Genomic DNA, 18033 nt, shown 5'->3' with positions numbered 1-18033 from the left:
CAAAGTGCGCCGCTCGCCCCGCCCCCGCCGAGGAGGCGGGGAGAAGGGCGGGCTCTGCCTCCCGGGGCGCCTATCACCGCGCGCAGCCCGCGGAGAGGCGGGCGGCGGCGCCAATCGGGGCGCGGCGCCGTATCCCGGCGGAGCAGTTGGCCACAGTTGTTGCAACTTTTTTCGAAAGCTCGGTTTCCCGGGAGATCCCTGGCGGTGACCCAGCGAGCCCATGGCTAGAGGTATTTTCCCAGGTGGCTGCACCGGGGCGGCGAGGAGGGGGGCGCGGCCTGGAGTGGGGGGAGCCACTGCGGGGAGGCGCCCCCTCTGCGGGCGGCTGCGGCCGAGCGCAGGGAGCTGGAGGGGTCGGGGGGAGGGGCTGTGGCGGAACCTTCTCCGCCGGGGACCCCCTCCCCGCACCTGAGCCCCCCAGAAGCCCCTCCCACTGCCGCGCCTCGGCTCTCCCGGCGCCCCGGGAGGGTGCGGGCACCCGCTGGGCTGCCTCTCCAGAGGCTGCGGGGCCATCTGTCCCAGCTCTTTGGAAAGTAAAGCGCGGGGCACTTCCAGGGATACAAAGGGGGGTGTCGCCCCCTGTCAGGCTCCGTCTGGTTGGGGAAGGAGGTGACCCCGAAGCGAGCGGCCAGGAGGGGGGCTACAGGGGCCAGATCGGTAACCCACCTCCCGGGGAGCGCGCTGGAGTGGACACCGCGGCCGGCGCCTGGCTTCCTCCCCACGCCCCGAGTCAGCTCCGCGCCGCCAGGGCGGGGGCCGGGCCCGCTGGCCCCCTTAGGGGCGGAAGGGTCCTCTCTCCCAACCCCCGGGGCGGCCCCGCGCCCTCAGCTGCTCAGGACTCCCGGCCGCGCCAGATGCCTCGGGTGGGCTTGTGCCACCGCGGGAGGCAGCGCCCCTGCCCGAAACCCTCTGCACACTTAGTTTGCTGTCCTGGACAGTAAAACCCACATTATGCGGCAAAACAGCTCCAACCGCTTGATCATGCTCGAGGGCCAAAAACTTGAGCTTGAGGGTTGAAGAGATTTAAAAAAAAAAATAAGTTGGGGTTTTATGTTTTTCTCAGATTTCCAAGTCATCACATGTTAGTTGCCTTAATGCGGTATGCTCCCTGTAGCAATAATAATAAAATAAGCATTCATTCACCAAATCTTTATTGGGCCCCTTTGTTTTCAGGCCTTGCTCCCAATCGCATCATTTATCTTCCCAGCATCCTATTAGGCCCTAAAGTTTAGGGCTTTGGGGACGAGACTGGCCCAGATTACGGAAGAAGAAATGAGGCATAGGAAAACTTAGGTTGAAGAACTTCATAACCCAATACCCACAGAGAAAATTAAGACAAATATTTTCTCCAGAAAAGTGGTAAGCACTTTTCTAATAGTATATTTAAAATTGTCTTGACAAAATATTAATAAAATTATGCTTCCCTGGTTCATTTTTCCCATTTTAGTGCAGTCACTTAAACTTCCTGTTTCATAAGTATAGTGTACATTTTTTCAAAAAAAGGTGACTTGCTTTAATCTATGAGGGTTAAAATTGAATACTTCTATTATTGGAATATTTAAGATACGGGCAAATAATATTTACCATTGAGTGTCAGGCACTTTATTGTTTCAGTTAATCTTTACTAAATGTTATTCCCATTTTTCAGAGGTGGAAGCTGAAGCTCAAGGTCACTGTCCAGACTCTGGCCATGCTGTCTTTGCTTGTTCCACTCCCACTCCACCTCCCTTACGTAGCAAAAACGAGAAGAGTATTTCCTGCAGCTCCTACCAGGACTGTCTTATAAATTGCCTTTGTCATTGTTGTTTTAGTGATTTTCACTGTCTCACTTGACACCAAAATCAGTAGTTACCTGCCTTATAGCCTTCAGTACTCTTGCAAGCTATTAAATGGAGCATTTAAAATTGTACATATTAAACCAAAGAATCTCAGATAAATGAAGGGTCAGTCTTTTTCTTCTAACAGCTCATTTTGAGAGCCCTGCTGGGTCACACGAACAAAGTATTCAGATACTTGGCAATTCCTCTCTGGGTTTGAAGTTTCATGATCAGAAATCTTCTCAACTCAAGCATCTCAGTTTAAGCAGAATCTGTTCATCTATTTTTCTCGATCTCTACTTCCACTGTCAAATGGCCTCCTTTTGCTTTTACCTGGCTTTGCTTCATTATCCCTGAGCAGCTAGAGTGGTCTCCAAGAACACAGATTTTTACCCTGTGACCCTCCCTACTCCCTCCCCTTGCCACCCTAAACCTCAGCATTGCTCTTGGCATCAAGTCCACAATCCTCACAGGGCCTACAGGGGCCTCCCACCCCTCTACCCCCTGTTACCATCATTGCCATTTGCCTGTTGTTATGTTTGTTCACTGCCGTATCTCTAGCCCAGTGCTGGAACACAGTAGGTAGCCAATAAACTTGAATGAATGATGAATGAATGGATGAATTGGTTTGAATTTGAGGGAAGCAATATAAATTCTTCATGGTAAAGTACTCTCATATAGTACAAGCTGGGTTCAGATACCAGCTCCATTACTTGCTAGTCATGGAACTTGCAAGTAAGTGATTTATCTGCCTTGAGCCTCAATTTCCATACCTGTGAAATAGGAATAATAGTACCTATTAAATGAAATAATGCATTACTAAATGGCCTAACACATTATAGACAGTCAATAAATGTTAGCTATTAGTATTCCAACACATAGTAAACATTCAGTAAAGGTTAGCTATTATTATTGTTGTTGGTGACTATTTCTGAGAGATCTTGGGTGACAGAGTTTTTTTTTTCTGTTGATATATACATATAAACAAACACTTTATGTGCAGAGAAAGGAAGTTTTAAAACTTCTTTTAAGTGATTTCTATTTACATCTAAGTATTAGACCTATAGAGAAGAGCAGAATGTTGCCAAACTTGTATTTTAATGTAACCTCTGCATATGGAGGCTAAAATGTAGAGAAAGCTATGGCCATGAGTGTTTGTGTATACGTGTGGGGGTTAAAACAGTATATGAAGTGGACAAGATCATCTGTGTCGCTGCTTCCTGCTCCACAATCATGATTCCCATTGTAGTTTGGCAACAAACTGCAAACTTCTCAGCCCTGCAGAGACATAATTTCAGATGGTTCAGCCCGGCTATCAGTGTACTTTTGAACCTTCTTTTGGCCTCTGGGTATTCTCTTGGGTATTCAAGTATGGTAGGCTTTGCACAGGGTAGGCCAGTAGTCCCCTACCTTACTAGAAGCAGTTGAGGGGGGTGGAAGCACAGGGGAGGGGTCCGCAGTCCTGCCCTGAAGGATGCTAAAGCCTGAGCAGATTTGAGAGGCACTTTCCTGAGCAGTATATCCTACTCAGTGCTGTGACTTCTAAGGAAAGGTGAGGTAGGGAGGCTGCTACTTAAAATGACAGACATTTTAAAAAACACTGTGATTAAAAAAAAAAAAATCTGTGAGTATTGGAAGATGCCCAGGTGGGTTATGGAATTCAAGATTATTCGTTTTTATCCAGGAGGTCACTGAGGCCCAGCCTGGGGGAGTGTGCCTTGGCCAGGGTCACAGAGCCCCTCTGGGGCAAGGCAGGGAGAGAAGCCCAAGCCCTGCCTCCCAAGCCAGGACCCAGGCAGCAGGAGCCAGATCCCCAAGGGTCTTGTTGGCATCTATGACTCCACAAGCACAGCGATTCCTTGGCCATATCGCCCTCAGCACAGAGGAGCAGGACCGTGAGCTATGCCCAGCTGGCCAGTGCCCGGAGCCCCTGTCCCCTGAGGCCATTTACTTGCTAAACCCTTCAGCACCGTTTGCTCCTCCCAACCTCAGTTTCCTCATCTGTAAGGGGATGGGCGGTTAGTGGTTAGGAGCGCGGGCTCTGGGGTCAGATGGCCTAGCGGTGGAAATCCATCTCTGGCGCTGAGAACTTGACCAAAGCGTCTCACTTCTCCGAAGCTCAGTTTCCCCATCTGCGGAAAAGAGAGGATAATGGCGTCTAGCTTCAGAGGGCTGTCCTGAGGCTTGATGGGCGCAAGGGAAGCACCCAGCAGTCTTGGCATTAGGACCCCCGGCACAGCCTCCTCAGGGCCTTGTACAGGTTAGGGCAGCGGGGCCAGGCTGCTCCTCGCTCCCTAGTCCCAAGCCCCCGCACCTCCTCGGAGCTGAGCCCCCTGGGGCCGCGGGGAGGAGCCAGTGCCTAAAAGGCGCTGCGGGCGCGCAGGCCGGGGCACCGCGGAGGGCCCCGGGCCGCCGCGCTCCCCGCCGCTGACCGCGCCTGGCACCGACCCGGCTCCCCCAACCCCCGCCGAGCCCGCGAGAGAAGGAGCCCGGCGGGCGGGAGGGAGAGCCAGGCTGTCATTATCATGCGGCCCACCCCTTCCCCCGCGAGTGGCTGAGGCGGCGGCGAGAGGGGGCGCGCCCGAGCCGGGATTCGTCGCCGCGGCGCGCGGCCCTCCCTCCCGGCTGCCCCCTCGGCCGAGGAGCCTCGGCGCGCCGCCCCTGCCAGCCCCCCTCCCCGGGCCGGGAGCCGGACGGTGGGCGCCTCCCTGCCTGCGTCCCTCGGTCCCGGGCCGGCCCGGGGCTGCCGCGGCGCGCGGGTGCCGGGCCGTGCCTCAGCAGGCCATGGGGGAAGGGGGCGCCGTGGGGCGCCGCCGGCCCTTCCCCGGGGCGCCGCGGCGGCGCTGGTGGCGGCGGCAGCAGCAGCAGCAGCGGCGGCGGCAGCGCTGGTGGCCGGGCCGCGGCGGCGAGGGCGAGGGCGCGGGGCGCGCCGCCATGGGCCTGGCGGGGCTGCAGGTGGGTGTGTCGGGCCCGGCCGCGCGGGGGGCGGGCGGCGCGCAGGGCCCGGCGGGGCCGGGCGGCGGCGCAGGCGGCCCAGCGCCGCCGGGCCCTCGGAACATGGCTGCGGCGGGAGGCGCCGCCGCGGCGCCCGGCCCGGGCGGCCCCGCTCCCCGCCCCGCCGCGCCCTGAGCGCCCCCTCCCCCGCTTCCCCCGGGTCCCCCCTCTCCAGGCAGGAAGATGTCCAAGCCCCGCGCGGTGGAGGCGGCGGCGGCGGCGGCGGCGGTGGCAGCGACGGCCCCGGGCCCGGAGATGGTGGAGCGGAGGGGCCCGGGGAGGCCCCGCACCAACGGGGTAAGCAGGCACCCTCCCGCACCCCCTCGGCGCGCCCCCGAGGGGCCGGGCGGCCGAGCGCCCCGCCTGGGCCTGCCCGCCGGGACCGAGCCGCGAGCACGTGGGCGCCCCCCCTGGGGACTCCGCCCGCGCGGGGCGCCGGGCCGGGGAAGCTTCCCTTCCTGCCGCCTGTCGGGGCGTGGCGTCCGCACCCCGCTCCGCCATGACCCTGGGGACTGGGCCGCCGCGCGGGGCGCCCGCGGAAAAGTTTGACGGGGTCTTTATGGCATTTCCACGCCCCTCAAGCCCGCTTCCCCGAGTGTGCGGGGCCTGCCCGGGTTCCTCCGAGAGGCCACGGACACACTGCCTCGGTGTCTGCCGGCCGACCGGGCCGAAGGGGCCCGGCATTGTTTCCGGACGCCCTCCTCCTGTCCGTGCTTGCTCGGAGGAGAGGCCCACCCCCGGACACGCCAACAGTGACCCCGCCGGCTGCACCGCCCGCCCTCTAAGGCGGGGCGCCTGTGCAGCACAGCGGCTGCCCTCAATAGGCTGGCAGTGGCCACTGCTTTCCTCAGCTTTCCCCCGCCCCAGTCACCCAGCAAGAATTCCCCCAACCACAGTCCTGGGAGGCTGCCGGCTGCAGTGGTTTACGAGGGGCTGGGCCAGGGCACACCCAAGGCCCGGCCGTCCTGACAAGCCCTTCAGAGCTGACCTGGCGCCTGAGAAGTGGTCAGTCCGGTTCCCGGCAGCCTATCTGCCTGCCGGAGGCGCAGCTCCTGCCGGGGATAAGATCCCAGCCCTGCGAGCTCCCAGGCTGCTCTCCCTGGGCCATTCCGGCTGCCTTGTTTGTAGGTTGTCCCCTTCCTGTATAAACGCCTGTGTCACAGCTGGTTCTCCTGCTGTCAGACGAACTCTTAGTGACCAGAATTAGAGGCTGCGTGCATTCAAGGAACGTTTGACTTGGGCCTGGGGGGGTGCGGAACCTTCCAGTGCTCTCCTGAGTCCGCTGGGGGTGGCCTCCCCCACGGTCGGGCTTTTGAGAGATGATGTGTTGCTGTCTTTTATATGCTGGTTTCCCCCGTCTCCTTAAATGCTATGGAATCTGCTGCTTCAAGCCTCTTTCAGAATATGTATTTGTCTTTTTAGGAGAATGTATTTGCCGGGCAATCAAAGATCTATTCCTACATGAGCCCGAACAAATGCTCTGGAATGCGTTCCCCCCTTCAGGAAGAGAACTCAGTCGCACATCACGAAGTCAAATGCCAGGGGAAACCAATAGCCGGAATCTACAGGAGGCGAGAAGGTAAGCCTCTGAGACGGGCCTGGTCTGACCTGCTGGGCAGGTCGCAGAAGCCCCTCTTTTCTATATTATGTGTTTATCCAGCCTTTTCAATTCCAGGTTCTTTTTGTTTAAATCGTGTCCTACCTTGCTACCAAAAAATAACAGCACACGGGGGAAGAGTGGCCTAGCCCAGGGAGCATGTCCGGTTTGTCCAACAGGTTTTGCCTGCTTTTAACAAGCGTTAGCACTGCCTTCGAGCTCGATAAGGCGCCTGACCTGCAGTTTAAGAGGCTTACGAGTGCTAAAAGTGCAGAAATAATGAGTCTAGGTTGTACAAAGCCAGGCAATCTCAGTCCCATCTAGTGTGTTGGGTGGACTCGGGGAAGTAACTTCCTTCCCTTTTAAGAGCTATCCTTGACCCCATTTCTAAAGTTTCTTTCCACTCAGGTGTTCTGTGCTACTCTCTGAAGCAGCACACCCTGCAATGAAATTTGGAGTTTAGATTTTGAACGGGAAAAAATGCACAGCAACACGAGCTGAAACCTCTTGGAAATTGTGTGTTTAATCCATACATTCCCCTTTCAAATTGCAGGCGGGAGCATGAGCTTTCCCCAGTTCATCATGCGCCCTCCTTAATTACAACATGCCTTAAAGAGGCAGAACCCCTCCGGGAGCTCCATACGAGGCAGCCATGCATGCGTTAACAGAAAGCACGCTAGGTGATGATATAGCCCGACCTTCTGGCTAGATCTGAGAACAAGGTGTAGGGATGCCCTGAACAGGGACCAGCCCTGGCTTGATTTCCCCCAGTACACCAGGTGATATTATTTTAGTTGTTCTTTTAAAGACTTGGGCTAAAGTCCTAGTTCTGCCACTTAACAGGAAAGGTTTTGGGTAGGTAGGTCACTGCTCTTTCCTGAGCCTCATTTCGCTCATCTGTAAATTGGAAGAGATGGGAATCCTACCTCGGGGCTTTTGTGGGGATGGCTTAAAGCACGGATGCCAGAGGGCTCTGCAAAGTGCTGCAACTCAGCCCTCCCTCCTGGACTGTGAGCAGGGCCCAAGCCCTGCTGGGGATCCACAGTGCATGGGGATCGGGGGAGGGGCTGCCTAGAAGTGGTGGTCAACCGGGCTCACAGCCCTTTCGGGAGGGACAAGTGTAATATGATTCACATGTTCATGTGGTAAACGGGCCAGCTCGCAAAAACTCGTTTGGCTCGTAGGGTTAGTAAATGGCAGCCATTAGAATTTTGGATCAGAGGTACAGCCCCACAATCCTTAGCCTTTCTTCTGCTGTGCTGCAGACTGATGCAGTGCATGATGCTCACTGCTGCAGTTACATATGACTTCCTGGCCTTAACTCCCTCTGGGTCCACTCAATTCAGTACCCTACTCTAGTCACAAAGTTGTATTATTATCACCACTGTCTTAATTCCAGAACATTTCCAATGTCCCTAAAAGAAAACTCTCATTCCCAGTCCCCCAACCCCGCCAGCCCCTGGCAACCACTCACCTACTTTCTGTGTGTGGATTTGCCTCTTCTGGATATCGTATATAAATGGAGTCAGACAATATGTAGCCTTTTGTGTCTGGCTTGTTTCACAGAGCAGAGTTCAGTGTTCCACCATGTTGCAGCATGTATCACTACTTCATTCCTTTCTATGGCTGATAATATTCCATTAAATGGATAGACCACGTTTTGTTTATCCATTCATCATTTGGACATTTGGGTGGTTTCCACTTTCTGGCTATTATGAATAATGCTGCTCTGGAGCTTTTATGTGAACACATGTTTTTAATTCTCTTGGGTGGGTGCCTCGGAGTAGACTTGTCAGGTCATTTGGTAAGTCTGTGTTTAGCTTTTCGAGGAGCTGCCAGACCGTTTTCCAAAGTGACACCAGTTTACAGCCTCACAGCAACAAATTATTTATTTGTTTTTAAAAAGTAAAAGATGAAAAACGAATAGTTCATAGACTCGGGTGCTTTGCAACTGTTTCTGGTACCGAATCATTTGCGATGGGCCTCCCAGTCCCCTGGCCCATGTGCCCAAGCAGCACCAAACCGCAGCCCCATTCCAAGAGGGAACCTTTCCTTGTAAGTCTGAAGTAGGAAGCATGCCAGCCAGCTGTTAGGGGAGAGGTCTTCGCTGGGGAAGAGGCTCTGCTTCGGCCACTTGCTCTTAGTCCCTCGACCCTGGCAGCTCTTTAGGAATTAGTTTCTTTGGGTTCTGCAGCCCAGCTCTTGAAAGCTTTTCACTGCCACTCTCATCACCTTCGCTGCCCGTGGCGCTTGGGCTTCCCGCGGCGAGATGCAGAAGTTTGAAAGCTCTGCCCGGTGTCTTGGTTAAAAATTAGAGCCAGAAAGAAGAATTACAGCTAGGCGCTTCTCCCCAGACAGCCGTTAGCAGGCACCACGCTTTATAGGCTGACGGAACCGCCCTGATCCTCTCTTCTCAAAGCCCGTCTTAGAAGGCAGCTGACAGTGTAGCCAGCCGGAGACAGAGAACATAAAAGAGACCCATGTCTTTCTCCACCCTCTGCCTACAGAGAAGAGAAACACCGGAAACGCAGCACGGAGCACCATGAAGTCCGAGGAACAGAAGCTCAAAGACGCCAGGAGAGGTCCCCTGGCACCTTTTCCAAACCAAAAATCTGAAGCAGCAGAACCTCCCAAAACTCCCACCTCGTCTTGCGATTCTGCCAATACAGCTGTGACCAAGCAAACTCTGAAAAAGCCTGGCAAGGGCAAACAGGCCCCGCGGAAGAAGTAAGTGTGGCCTGGGGGCCTCCTCCTGAAGCAGAGCAGCCCGCTGCTTCTCCCCAGCGAGGCTCGCCCCGGCGCCGGCCAGGGTTAGGCAGTTCCCCGCCTCAGTCTCTCGCGCTGAAAACCCAAATTCTCCGAGTCCTAACCAGCGAGGCCATTATTTGACAGAATCTCAATTCCGGCACGGGTTCAGGGTTCAAGAGCCGCCTTTCCCTGCCAAGTGTAGGCAGCCTGTCTTTGAAACTCGGAGGCTCTTGGGGGAAGGTGACCCAAACGGCCATTTACACCTCAGTGGACAAAAGTGTTAAGCGACATAGTCTCCAAGGAGATGTGTGCTTCATAGGTGCCAACGTGACTTTCCATGCTAACACTCGTTTTCTCCTCTTCCCATCCCACCCCAGAGGTCAAGGGAAAACGCAGCAGAATCGCAAACTCACAGATTTCTACCCTGTCCGAAGGAGCTCCAGGAAGAGCAAAGCTGAGCTTCAGGTAGAGTCCCACCGTTTTCGCTCCAGCCCTTGTGGAGCAGGGTGGCCTGCTGGGCAGTGTGGGGCACGTGTGACTGAGCTGTTGGTAGCGTCCTGGGGTGAGTCCCCTTGCCTCTGGCCTCGGTGTTCTTGTCGGGCCAGCAGGGCTCATCGCATAAAGCTCGCTCTGCCTCCCTGGCGGGGTCACTTGAGGCTTGGCGTTACTGTGAAGGTAGCTTGTCCAGCGCTGGTTGGCAGGTGCGCTCAGAACCTGGGAGAGCAGGGGAGGCTGCTCGTTCTTCCTGAGGCTCATCTTGTCTGCTGCCTGGAAGTTTCCAAGGTGTGGCTCATGGTGGTGACAAACGGGCCCGGGGACAGACCGGCCTGGGTTCAGATCTCAGCTCCGTGCCTTCCTGGGTGTGTGACTTCAGCAAACGACGCTCTCCCCTGCTTCCCGGTCCGTCAAATGGGGATCAAGAGGCCCTTCCTCGAGAGGGCTGGTGTGAGGAGTAGGTGCGTTAATTAAGGCCTGTAGAGCACTTAGCACCCTGCCTGGCACACCATAAATGCCTGTTAACACGCGTTGTCGTGACTGTGGCTTCCCCAGCGCCGTCATCGCTGAGGCTTGTCTGTGCCCTTTCCCACCAAGCCGCCCTCCCAAGGAGCAGGTGGAACAGGGTCAAGAAATCTCGGCAGGAAGGCGGCGTGGGCTGCGGGGTTTGCGGAGTGCTGAGCTGTGCCGCCACCGAAGGTATTTGATGCAGTGAAGTGTGGCTCCTGCCATTCTGCAGCACGCCGGGCCCGGGCCCTGCCCCTGCCCCCACTGCGGCCTCCCACCCGGGCCTCTGGGTTGGCTCGCCCCTCTGCTCTCCCACACCCCCAGAGCAATCTCAAGTGAGGGAGCCGTGCCCACGATTGCCTCCCCCAGAGAAAAGTGGGGGACCCTTGCTTTGTCGGGTTTAGCACTTGAACCCTCACACAGACTCCGTTGGGGTCTTTTTATTATTTTATTTTAAATCTGCAGATTTTAGACAATGGTCTAATATTCTCTCTCACTTTTAATGAGGTTTCATTTTGGGGAAAAAACAAACAAAAATAGGAGTGTCCTTTTTCCTGTTTTTCCCCCAGAGCGAAGCTTTGGCTTTATTTCCATAGAAAGGCAATGTCTTGAGGCCAAGAACAAGCTGTTATAAAATGTTTGCCTGCAGTGGGAGGCTGTGCTAGGTCATTCAAAGACAGCACTGCAGAGGGGCGAGGCAGGCGCCAGGCCCCACAGCCCAAGAAGGCTCTGCTAATGGCCCAAGCGGCACCGCCCGCACAGGACGCACTGTGGGGTTCAGGGGACCAGCAGACAGCTGAGGTGGCCGTTTTAATTAAAGAAAAAAAAAACCCAAACAAGGGCTCTTCTGTTGGAGAAACGCAGACTGCACTGGGATGTGACCTAGGTTTGCTGAAGCTTGTGGCTGATGAGTGGAGCAGGAGAGGACACACTCTTGGCTCCCCTGGCTCAGCCTGCCCCGGGGACGGAGAGCCGGTTGCCAGGGAGAGCCACGCAGAGGCCCTGGCCGCTTGCTCGCGTTGGCTCGGCTGAGTGCCAGGGCGAGGCGGTGGTTGCTGAGGGCGTTGTCTTCAGTTGGCTGCAAAGGGAGAGCCCGAGCATCGGGTCGCCGGGCCTTGCTGGGGGTGGGGGGGCTCAGTCCTGGCCAAGTTTGGCAGACTCTCCACTGAGTGTGAAGACAGAGCAGGCAGGGCAGGGACCTGGTCCAGGGCCAGAGGGTGGACTCGGGCCCTAGGGTTTCACCCTAGGGTGAGCCTTAGAGGCCCCCAGCCCCTTGCTGCAGAGCCCCCTGGGTGGGTTGGCTGGCCTAGCGGGGTGGCAGCTACCCCTGTGGGCAGGGCCTTGGTCCTCGTCCCTGCCCAGCCCCGTCCCAGGGCCCAACGTTGAGAGCTGCCTGCTGATTCGGGAATGTCTTAGTCCTGCCCTCCCCTTCCTGCTCGCAGGGGCTCTCCCACTTCCCACTCACTGCCTCTAGGCTGCCCCGTGGGCTGCTGCTAGAGCTCTCTGTAGGAAGCCAGAGCTGATTGTTTGCCCAAAGCCCCAGAGCCTCCAAAATGAAACCCAAGCCCTCCTAGCGTTCTCGCCAGCCCCAGCCCTCCTCAGCTTATCTCCTCCCTGTCCGCTCCACACGCCAGCCCCAGCCCTCCTCAGCTTATCTCCTCCCTGTCCCCTCCACACGCCAGCCCCAGCCCTCCTCAGCTTATCTCCTCCCTGTCTCCTCCAGCAACATCCCGCGTCTGGGTACTTTCCTAGCCTCCTGGCTCTTTGCACACTGGTAACTAATGGGTTATTCTTCCAGGTGGTGGTGGTGGTTGGAGGGCTTGCTGTACGCCAGACGCTGTGCTAGGCCAGGAGATTCTGCTGTAAATATGTTCAGGCCCCTATACTCATGGAGCTTAAATTTAAGTGGGATGCTGTCAACAATAAAAAAAGATAACCAAAAAGCAAAATAATTTTAGGCCACGGTGCAACCGTCATGTGATGGAACTGGGCTAGTTTAAGGGAAAGTCTCTCTCAGCAGAGACCTGAAGGAGAGGAGGAAGCAAGCTGTGCAAATGGATTGGGGAAAGGGCATTTTAGGCAGGGGGGTCAGCTCGTGCAAAGGCCATGAGGCAGGAAGAAGGCGGACCTTCCGAGCGAGCCTGCCAGTGTGGGTGGAGAACGGCAGCAAGGGGCCTGGGCCCTGCAGAGCCTCGTAGGCCGCCAGGAGGAGTTTGGATTTTATCCCAGTAGCACTTGGAAGCTATTGAAAGGTTTTTCTTTTTTCTTTTTAACAGCCTTTTTACTTTGGAATAATTTTAGATATATAGAAGAGTTGCAAAGATATTACAAAGTTCTCATAGACCCTTCCCCAGGGTCTGCTGTGTCCATTTGCTACAGTGAAGGAACTGATGGAGGTATGTGACTAGCAGGTGAAGTTACTGGAAGGTTTTAGGCAGGGAGATGCGTGATCTCATTTTCGTTTTTAAAAGACCCCTCTGGCTGCTGTGCGGACAGTAGACTGGGGGCGGGTCGGCATCAAGACTGGCCCAGGTGTCCAGGTGAGAGCAGGTGCGGCCCGGCTGGAGGCAGCAGGAGCGGTGGCAGGGACTGCAGATTCCTGTGCTGTGGCCGTCCTCTGGAGGAACTGGAAGCCCCCTCGAGGTTGTGGAGACCTGCTCTTAGCCACTCACTGTGTCCAAGCACCTCTGACAGTGCCTGGCCTGAGTGGAGAAGTCCGATGGGGGCAGCCGTCTGGGTCTGTGGCCGGTGGCAGCAGGTGTGGGTGCAGCAGCAGGCAGGGTGGGAGGCTCTGCCATTAGTGCTGTCCGGCGTGGTGGAGGTCCCCACTGGGGAGCACCGCCAGTCTGCACCCCCCGGTGTCCTGTGCTCCTTCGGGGCGGTGGGAGCAGGGTAGGAGGCGCAGCAGCCCTGGAAGAGGGCCTGGCAGCGTCCACCTCTCCAGCTTCTCCTGGCAGGCCTGTGGAGACTCTCCAGGCCAGAGCTGCCGTCGTCCCTGGCAGGGACTCCTCGAGCGGTGTAGCTGGGGGGTCCTAATTGTAGACGTCTGCACAGGCCGGCAGGTGGGAGGGACGCGGGTGCCCGGGCCCAGTCGGAAGCGGGCAGCCTCTGATCAGCCCCAGCCAGTTGGCTCTGAAGTCGGGTTCTGATATCGAGATGTGGGCAATTTAAGTATTTTTAAAAACATTCTGTTGCTCCCCTTGGGCGGCCGGGAAGAACTACCAAAGCCTCGGTGGCTTAGAACAACAGAAATGAACTCTTAGAGTTCTGGGGCGCAGAAGTCCGAAATCCAGGTGGCGGCAGGCCTTTCTCCGGAGGCTCTGGGGGCGCGTCCTCCCCGGCCTTTGCCCATCTCTGGAGCTCGTGGCGTTCTGGGGCTCGCAGCCGCCTCGCTCCAGTCTTGGCCTTGTCACGTGACCCTCTGCTCTGGGCGCCTCTGTGTCCTCTAAGAAGGACCCCTTGGGTTTAAGGTCTCTGCTAAATCCAGGAAGATTTCGAGATCCTTAACTCATGACATCCGCAAAGGCCGTTTCCGAAGGTCACATTCCGCAGTGCCAGGTGCACGTGGACTTGGGGGGACCCTCTTTGACCCACCTTATGGTCCAGTTGAACCCCACGTAGCAGATTGTCCATTAACAGGTGGGAGGTAAGAAAAAGGTGGGGTGCGGGGGCCCTCGGCCTCCTTGCGGGACCGACATCAGGACGGGGAGCTGGGACCCACTCCGGCCCGCCAAGGGGCGCCCTCCATCGGCCGGGCCCGGCGGCTGCACCCAAGGTTGTCTCACCACCCAGGAAGGGCCAGGAGAGAACGCTGATGCTGCCTTTTATTTTTTGTTCCAGTCTGAAGAAAGGAAAAGAATAGACGAATTGATTGAAAGTGGGAAGGAGGAAGGAATGAAGGTAAGGGGTGGCAATTTGGGCTACTGCTGGACTATCACACTCGCCCTGGCTCGGAGCCTGGTCCCACGGCCCCCAGCGACCTCTACGTGGCTGCAGCCCTTTAGTGGTCACGAGACTTGTCAGGTTCTGTTACTCTTTCAAGGGGTCAAATACTAATACTGGCATTAAGGAAACCTCTTATAAAGGAAACATAAATGGGCTTTGTATATGAAATGTTACCCTGGGGAAACTTTTTTTTTTGTCGTCATTAAAATACACGTAAAATTTGCCCTTTTAACCATTTTAAAGTGTACATTTTAAAGTGTACATGTACAAGGTCCTAGGTTCAATCCCCAGGGGAAAAAAATAAAGGAAAGGAAATGTCGTGCAGCTTTCACGCCTATCTTATCTAGGTCCACAACTTTTTCATCTCCCCAAAGGGAAACGCTACACCCATTAGCAGTCCCTCTGCACTTCCCCTCCTCCAGCCCCTGGCTCCCACCCCTCCACTTTCTGACTCTCCTGGAGATGACACATAAATGGAATATACAGTATGTGGCATTTTGTGTGTGGCTCTTTTATTTAGCATGATGCAGGGAAACCTTTAAAAAGAGAAACTAAGAGTTACTTTTTCCTAAATTCCATTTTCCTGGGAAGTAGCAATGCCCAAGAAATTTCCTGAAACGTGTGTGGGTGGAGTGAGAGAGGAGAGTAACCGCAGCGGTGCCCAGATGGGAATGAGTTAGGCCCCAGGGGTCAGAGGCTCCAGTTTCCACTGGCTCTCTAGGGTGATCCAAACGGAAGGAGAAACACAGCAGAGTACAAGATGGAATACAGGAGCGCTTCGGAGCACTGGGCCCTCTAGCATAGTGCCCAACAGAGGGGCCGCTGCGACACCACTTCCTGGATGCGTGGCCCTGCCAGAGCCTCAGTTTCCTCAACCACAAAATGGGGCAACTCCTACCTAGCAGATCTCACGAGGATCTGCTGTAAAAAAAAAAAAAAAAGGGCTTTGCAGAGTGGCATGAGGGTTCTTTTTTTTTTTTTTTAATTTAGGAGGTACTGGGGATTGAACCCAGGACCTTGTACATAGGAAGCAGGTGCTCAACCACTGAGCTACATCCGCTCCCAGTGAAGAGATGGTGTTTTCATTTGGCTGGTTGGTTCGTTTTTAGGAGGTACTGGGAGTCACACCCGGGACTGCCTACATGGGGAGCAGGTGCTCAGCCACTTGAGCGACATCTGCTCCCCAACGTGAGAGTACTTTTTGGGGTGATGGAAGTGTTCTAAAGCAGGATGGTTGTGGTGGTTGCACAACTGAATACACGTCATTGAGCCTGTCTCACGGCATACCTCAATAAAGCTGTTGAAGGGACGGGTTGCAAGCCCCGGGCACCCGGGACGCACGTTGCACATGGTGGCATCTGCTGCTAGTAGGGATCAGCCTTCTCTCTGGTCACCTCCCCAAAGATTGACCTCATCGACGGCAAAGGCAGGGGAGTGATTGCCACCAAGCAGTTCTCCCGGGGCGAGTTTGTGGTGGAGTACCACGGGGACCTCATCGAGATCACCGACGCCAAGAAGCGGGAGGCTCTGTATGCACAAGACCCCTCCACGGGCTGCTACATGTACTACTTTCAGTACCTGAGCAAGACCTACTGGTAAGTCTGCCCACACTTTAAGTGCTCCCCCCTCCCCCCCCAGCAGAAAGAGAGGACAGGCTGAAGGGCCCAAGAGAGCATCCTGGTTGCACAGGAAGGGTCTGTGCTTTTTGTGGGTTGGGTCTCTTGTTTAGCTCTTGCTACTTTTTTTCAAAGCCTTGAGAGAGCTTCCCCCTCCCGTTTGTAGTATTTTAATGGGAGCTACGTAGGGCCCCATGTCACCAGGTGAGAAGCAGAAGTCCCCCACTCCCATGAATGCCTGCAGAGCGGCTCACCTGGCCGCTCTCTTCAAAGGCACCCTGGGAATCCCTAATTGCTTCTTTCTGGATGTGGCCAGTGCAGTTGACTTTTAAACTCACTTTTGCAAAACTCTGCACTTGCCTCGTGTGTCCCCCACCCCCACCTCCCACCCCAGACATCCCACCCGGTGCCTCACCAGGCTCTTAAAAAGATTATTTTGAATTGAACTGCTTTCCCCAAAACTTGGTTATAAGTCAACCTGCCACCGGAATGGAGAGCCAGCGTGACTCTTCTGGATTTGCAAGCCTCTTTATCAACTGAATCCCCTCTTACCTCCCCACCCCGCCCCCAGCGTGGATGCGACCAGAGAGACGAACCGCCTGGGGAGGCTGATCAACCACAGCAAATGCGGCAACTGCCAGACCAAACTGCACGACATCGGTGGCGTGCCTCACCTCATCCTCATCGCAGCCCGCGACATCAAGGCCGGGGAGGAGCTCCTGTATGACTACGGGGACCGCAGCAAGGCTTCCATCGAGGCCTACCCGTGGCTGAAGCATTGACCGCGGGGCCCTCTGCGCCGCGCCCTCCCCTTCCCTGGACAAAGTGCCCTCAAAGGGAATTGATTTTTTTTTTTTTTTTACACACTTAATCTTAGTGGATTACTTCAGATGTTTTTAAAAAGTATATTAAGATGCCTTTTCACTGTAGTATTTAAATATCTGTTACAGGTTTCCAAGGCGGGCTTGAACAGATGGCCTTATATTACCAAAACTTTTATATTCTAGTTGTTTTTTGTACCTTTTTTGCATACAAGTCAAAAGTTTGTGCTTCCGTGCATGCAGTCAAAGACTCGGCACAGGTTTTAGAGGAAAGGTTCAGACATGAACTAGGAAGCCGGGCGATTCTCCTGCCTGGAACTGAAGAGCCAGGCCTCCCCCGCCTGGTGCCCCTCCAGTGTCTGAGGACAGGAGGGGGCGCGGAGGACGCCGCCTCCCACGGCCTGCTCGGGTGCCTCCAAGCTCTTGTTCTCCTTGTGTCTCGACAGGCACACATTGAAGCGTATGAATATTTTTTAATAAGGTCCCACAGTAAGCTAGTCTTCCCCTCTGCTTTTTCAAAAGCTTACTGACCCCGTGGCCTGTGACCGTGGGCCAGGCGTACATTTCACACTTCCACAGGGCTGCCGCTTCTCGGCGCCCCGAAGCATCAGGGCGAGTAATCCAACTAGACGTGGGCGGGGAAGAGCATTGCTTAGCTGCCCCCGCCGGGGCAGGGTTTCCTGAAACTTGGGTTAATCCTTTATAGAAATGTGAACACTGAATTTATTTTAAAAAATAAAAGTCAAAAAAAAAGAAAAAAAATCAGAAAAGAAAAAACCACAGAAAACAACTTAACATGTATATAGGTCTTGATGCGAGTGAAATTGCTGTGCTTTTTTTTTCCTTCCCCCCCCCTATTTTCTTTTGTAGAAGATTATTTGAGATGGTACTCTATTCTAATCAAAAATAAAGTTTTGTAGCGGGACCAGAAATTACTTACCTGATACCTCCCACCCCCCACCCCCATTCTGCTGGGAAGAAAGCCAATGGATTGTCAGACTCCCCGGCGGGCTTCCTGCAAACTCAAGTGTGAGCCTCCAGGGCCCCAAATGCGGGGCCCATCCCCTGAGCCAACACAGCCAGCCTCAGAAAGGCACCCAGCTGCACAGGGCAGTGGGCTGGCCAGCGCTCAGGGGTCAAGGATCAGGCTAAAAAGCTTTCCCCTTGACCTCGATGGCAGGAGGAGCAGGTGGCTTCCTCTCCCTCCCCAAGGGGAGCCAACTGTCCCTGTTCACCTCCAGTCCCGGGGCCAGAGTTCCAGAAGGGCGCCCTGGGGTTGCCCACTCCTCAGGTCCCAGGTAAACGTGGAGACAGGCACGCGTGCCTGCCCTCGTCCTCGATGCCCCGCCCCAGGCCCCCCGACGGTGCTACCTAAGAAGGTCTTCCCCGCCCACCCCGCGCTCACCTGGCCAGAGGTCAGCGGATCGGAGGGTCTGGCAGGAGTGCAGATGTGAGATGAAATATCTCGGTCGTACCTGTTCGTGGTTTTGCTT

General features: G+C 55.5%; 1 protein-coding gene across 4 annotated transcripts; it reads left to right on the top strand.

The window, feature by feature from the left end:
- Positions 1-139: 139 nt before the first annotated feature.
- KMT5A (lysine methyltransferase 5A) lies at positions 140-17472 on the top strand. Of its 4 annotated transcripts, XM_058281271.2 has the most exons (8): positions 206-230; positions 4987-5108; positions 6234-6390; positions 8916-9135; positions 9534-9621; positions 13999-14058; positions 15508-15698; positions 16291-17472. In XM_058281271.2, exons 1-8 carry the CDS (start codon positions 221-223, stop codon positions 16499-16501), a joined length of 1059 nt encoding a protein of 352 aa, XP_058137254.1. In that variant the 5' UTR covers positions 206-220; the 3' UTR covers positions 16502-17472. The 4 variants fall into 4 exon arrangements, with proteins under 4 accessions (XP_071065865.1, XP_058137254.1, XP_058137253.1 ...); XM_071209764.1 differs by lacking the exon at positions 4987-5108 and having other exon boundaries at positions 140-230; XM_058281270.2 differs by lacking the exons at positions 206-230; positions 4987-5108 and adding an exon at positions 4535-4772.
- Positions 17473-18033: the final 561 nt, after the last annotated feature.

The sequence above is a fragment of the Dasypus novemcinctus genome, chromosome 19, assembly GCF_030445035.2.
Source record: "Dasypus novemcinctus isolate mDasNov1 chromosome 19, mDasNov1.1.hap2, whole genome shotgun sequence".
NCBI classification, from domain to species: domain Eukaryota; kingdom Metazoa; phylum Chordata; class Mammalia; order Cingulata; family Dasypodidae; genus Dasypus; species Dasypus novemcinctus.
Note: the sequence above shows the minus strand (reverse complement) of the source record. Positions and strands in the feature narration are given on the sequence as shown.

Excerpts from the sequence above, each read along its gene's own strand:
- KMT5A (XM_058281270.2), top strand. The coding sequence starts at position 4,602 with ATGGGGGAAGGGGGCGCCGTGGGGCGCCGCCGGCCCTTCCCCGGGGCG. Across the intron at positions 6,391-8,915 it reads AATCTACAGGAGGCGAGAAG|AGAAGAGAAACACCGGAAAC; the intron begins GTAAGCCTCTGA and ends CTCTGCCTACAG. Across the intron at positions 9,622-13,998 it reads AGAGCAAAGCTGAGCTTCAG|TCTGAAGAAAGGAAAAGAAT; the intron begins GTAGAGTCCCAC and ends TTTTTGTTCCAG.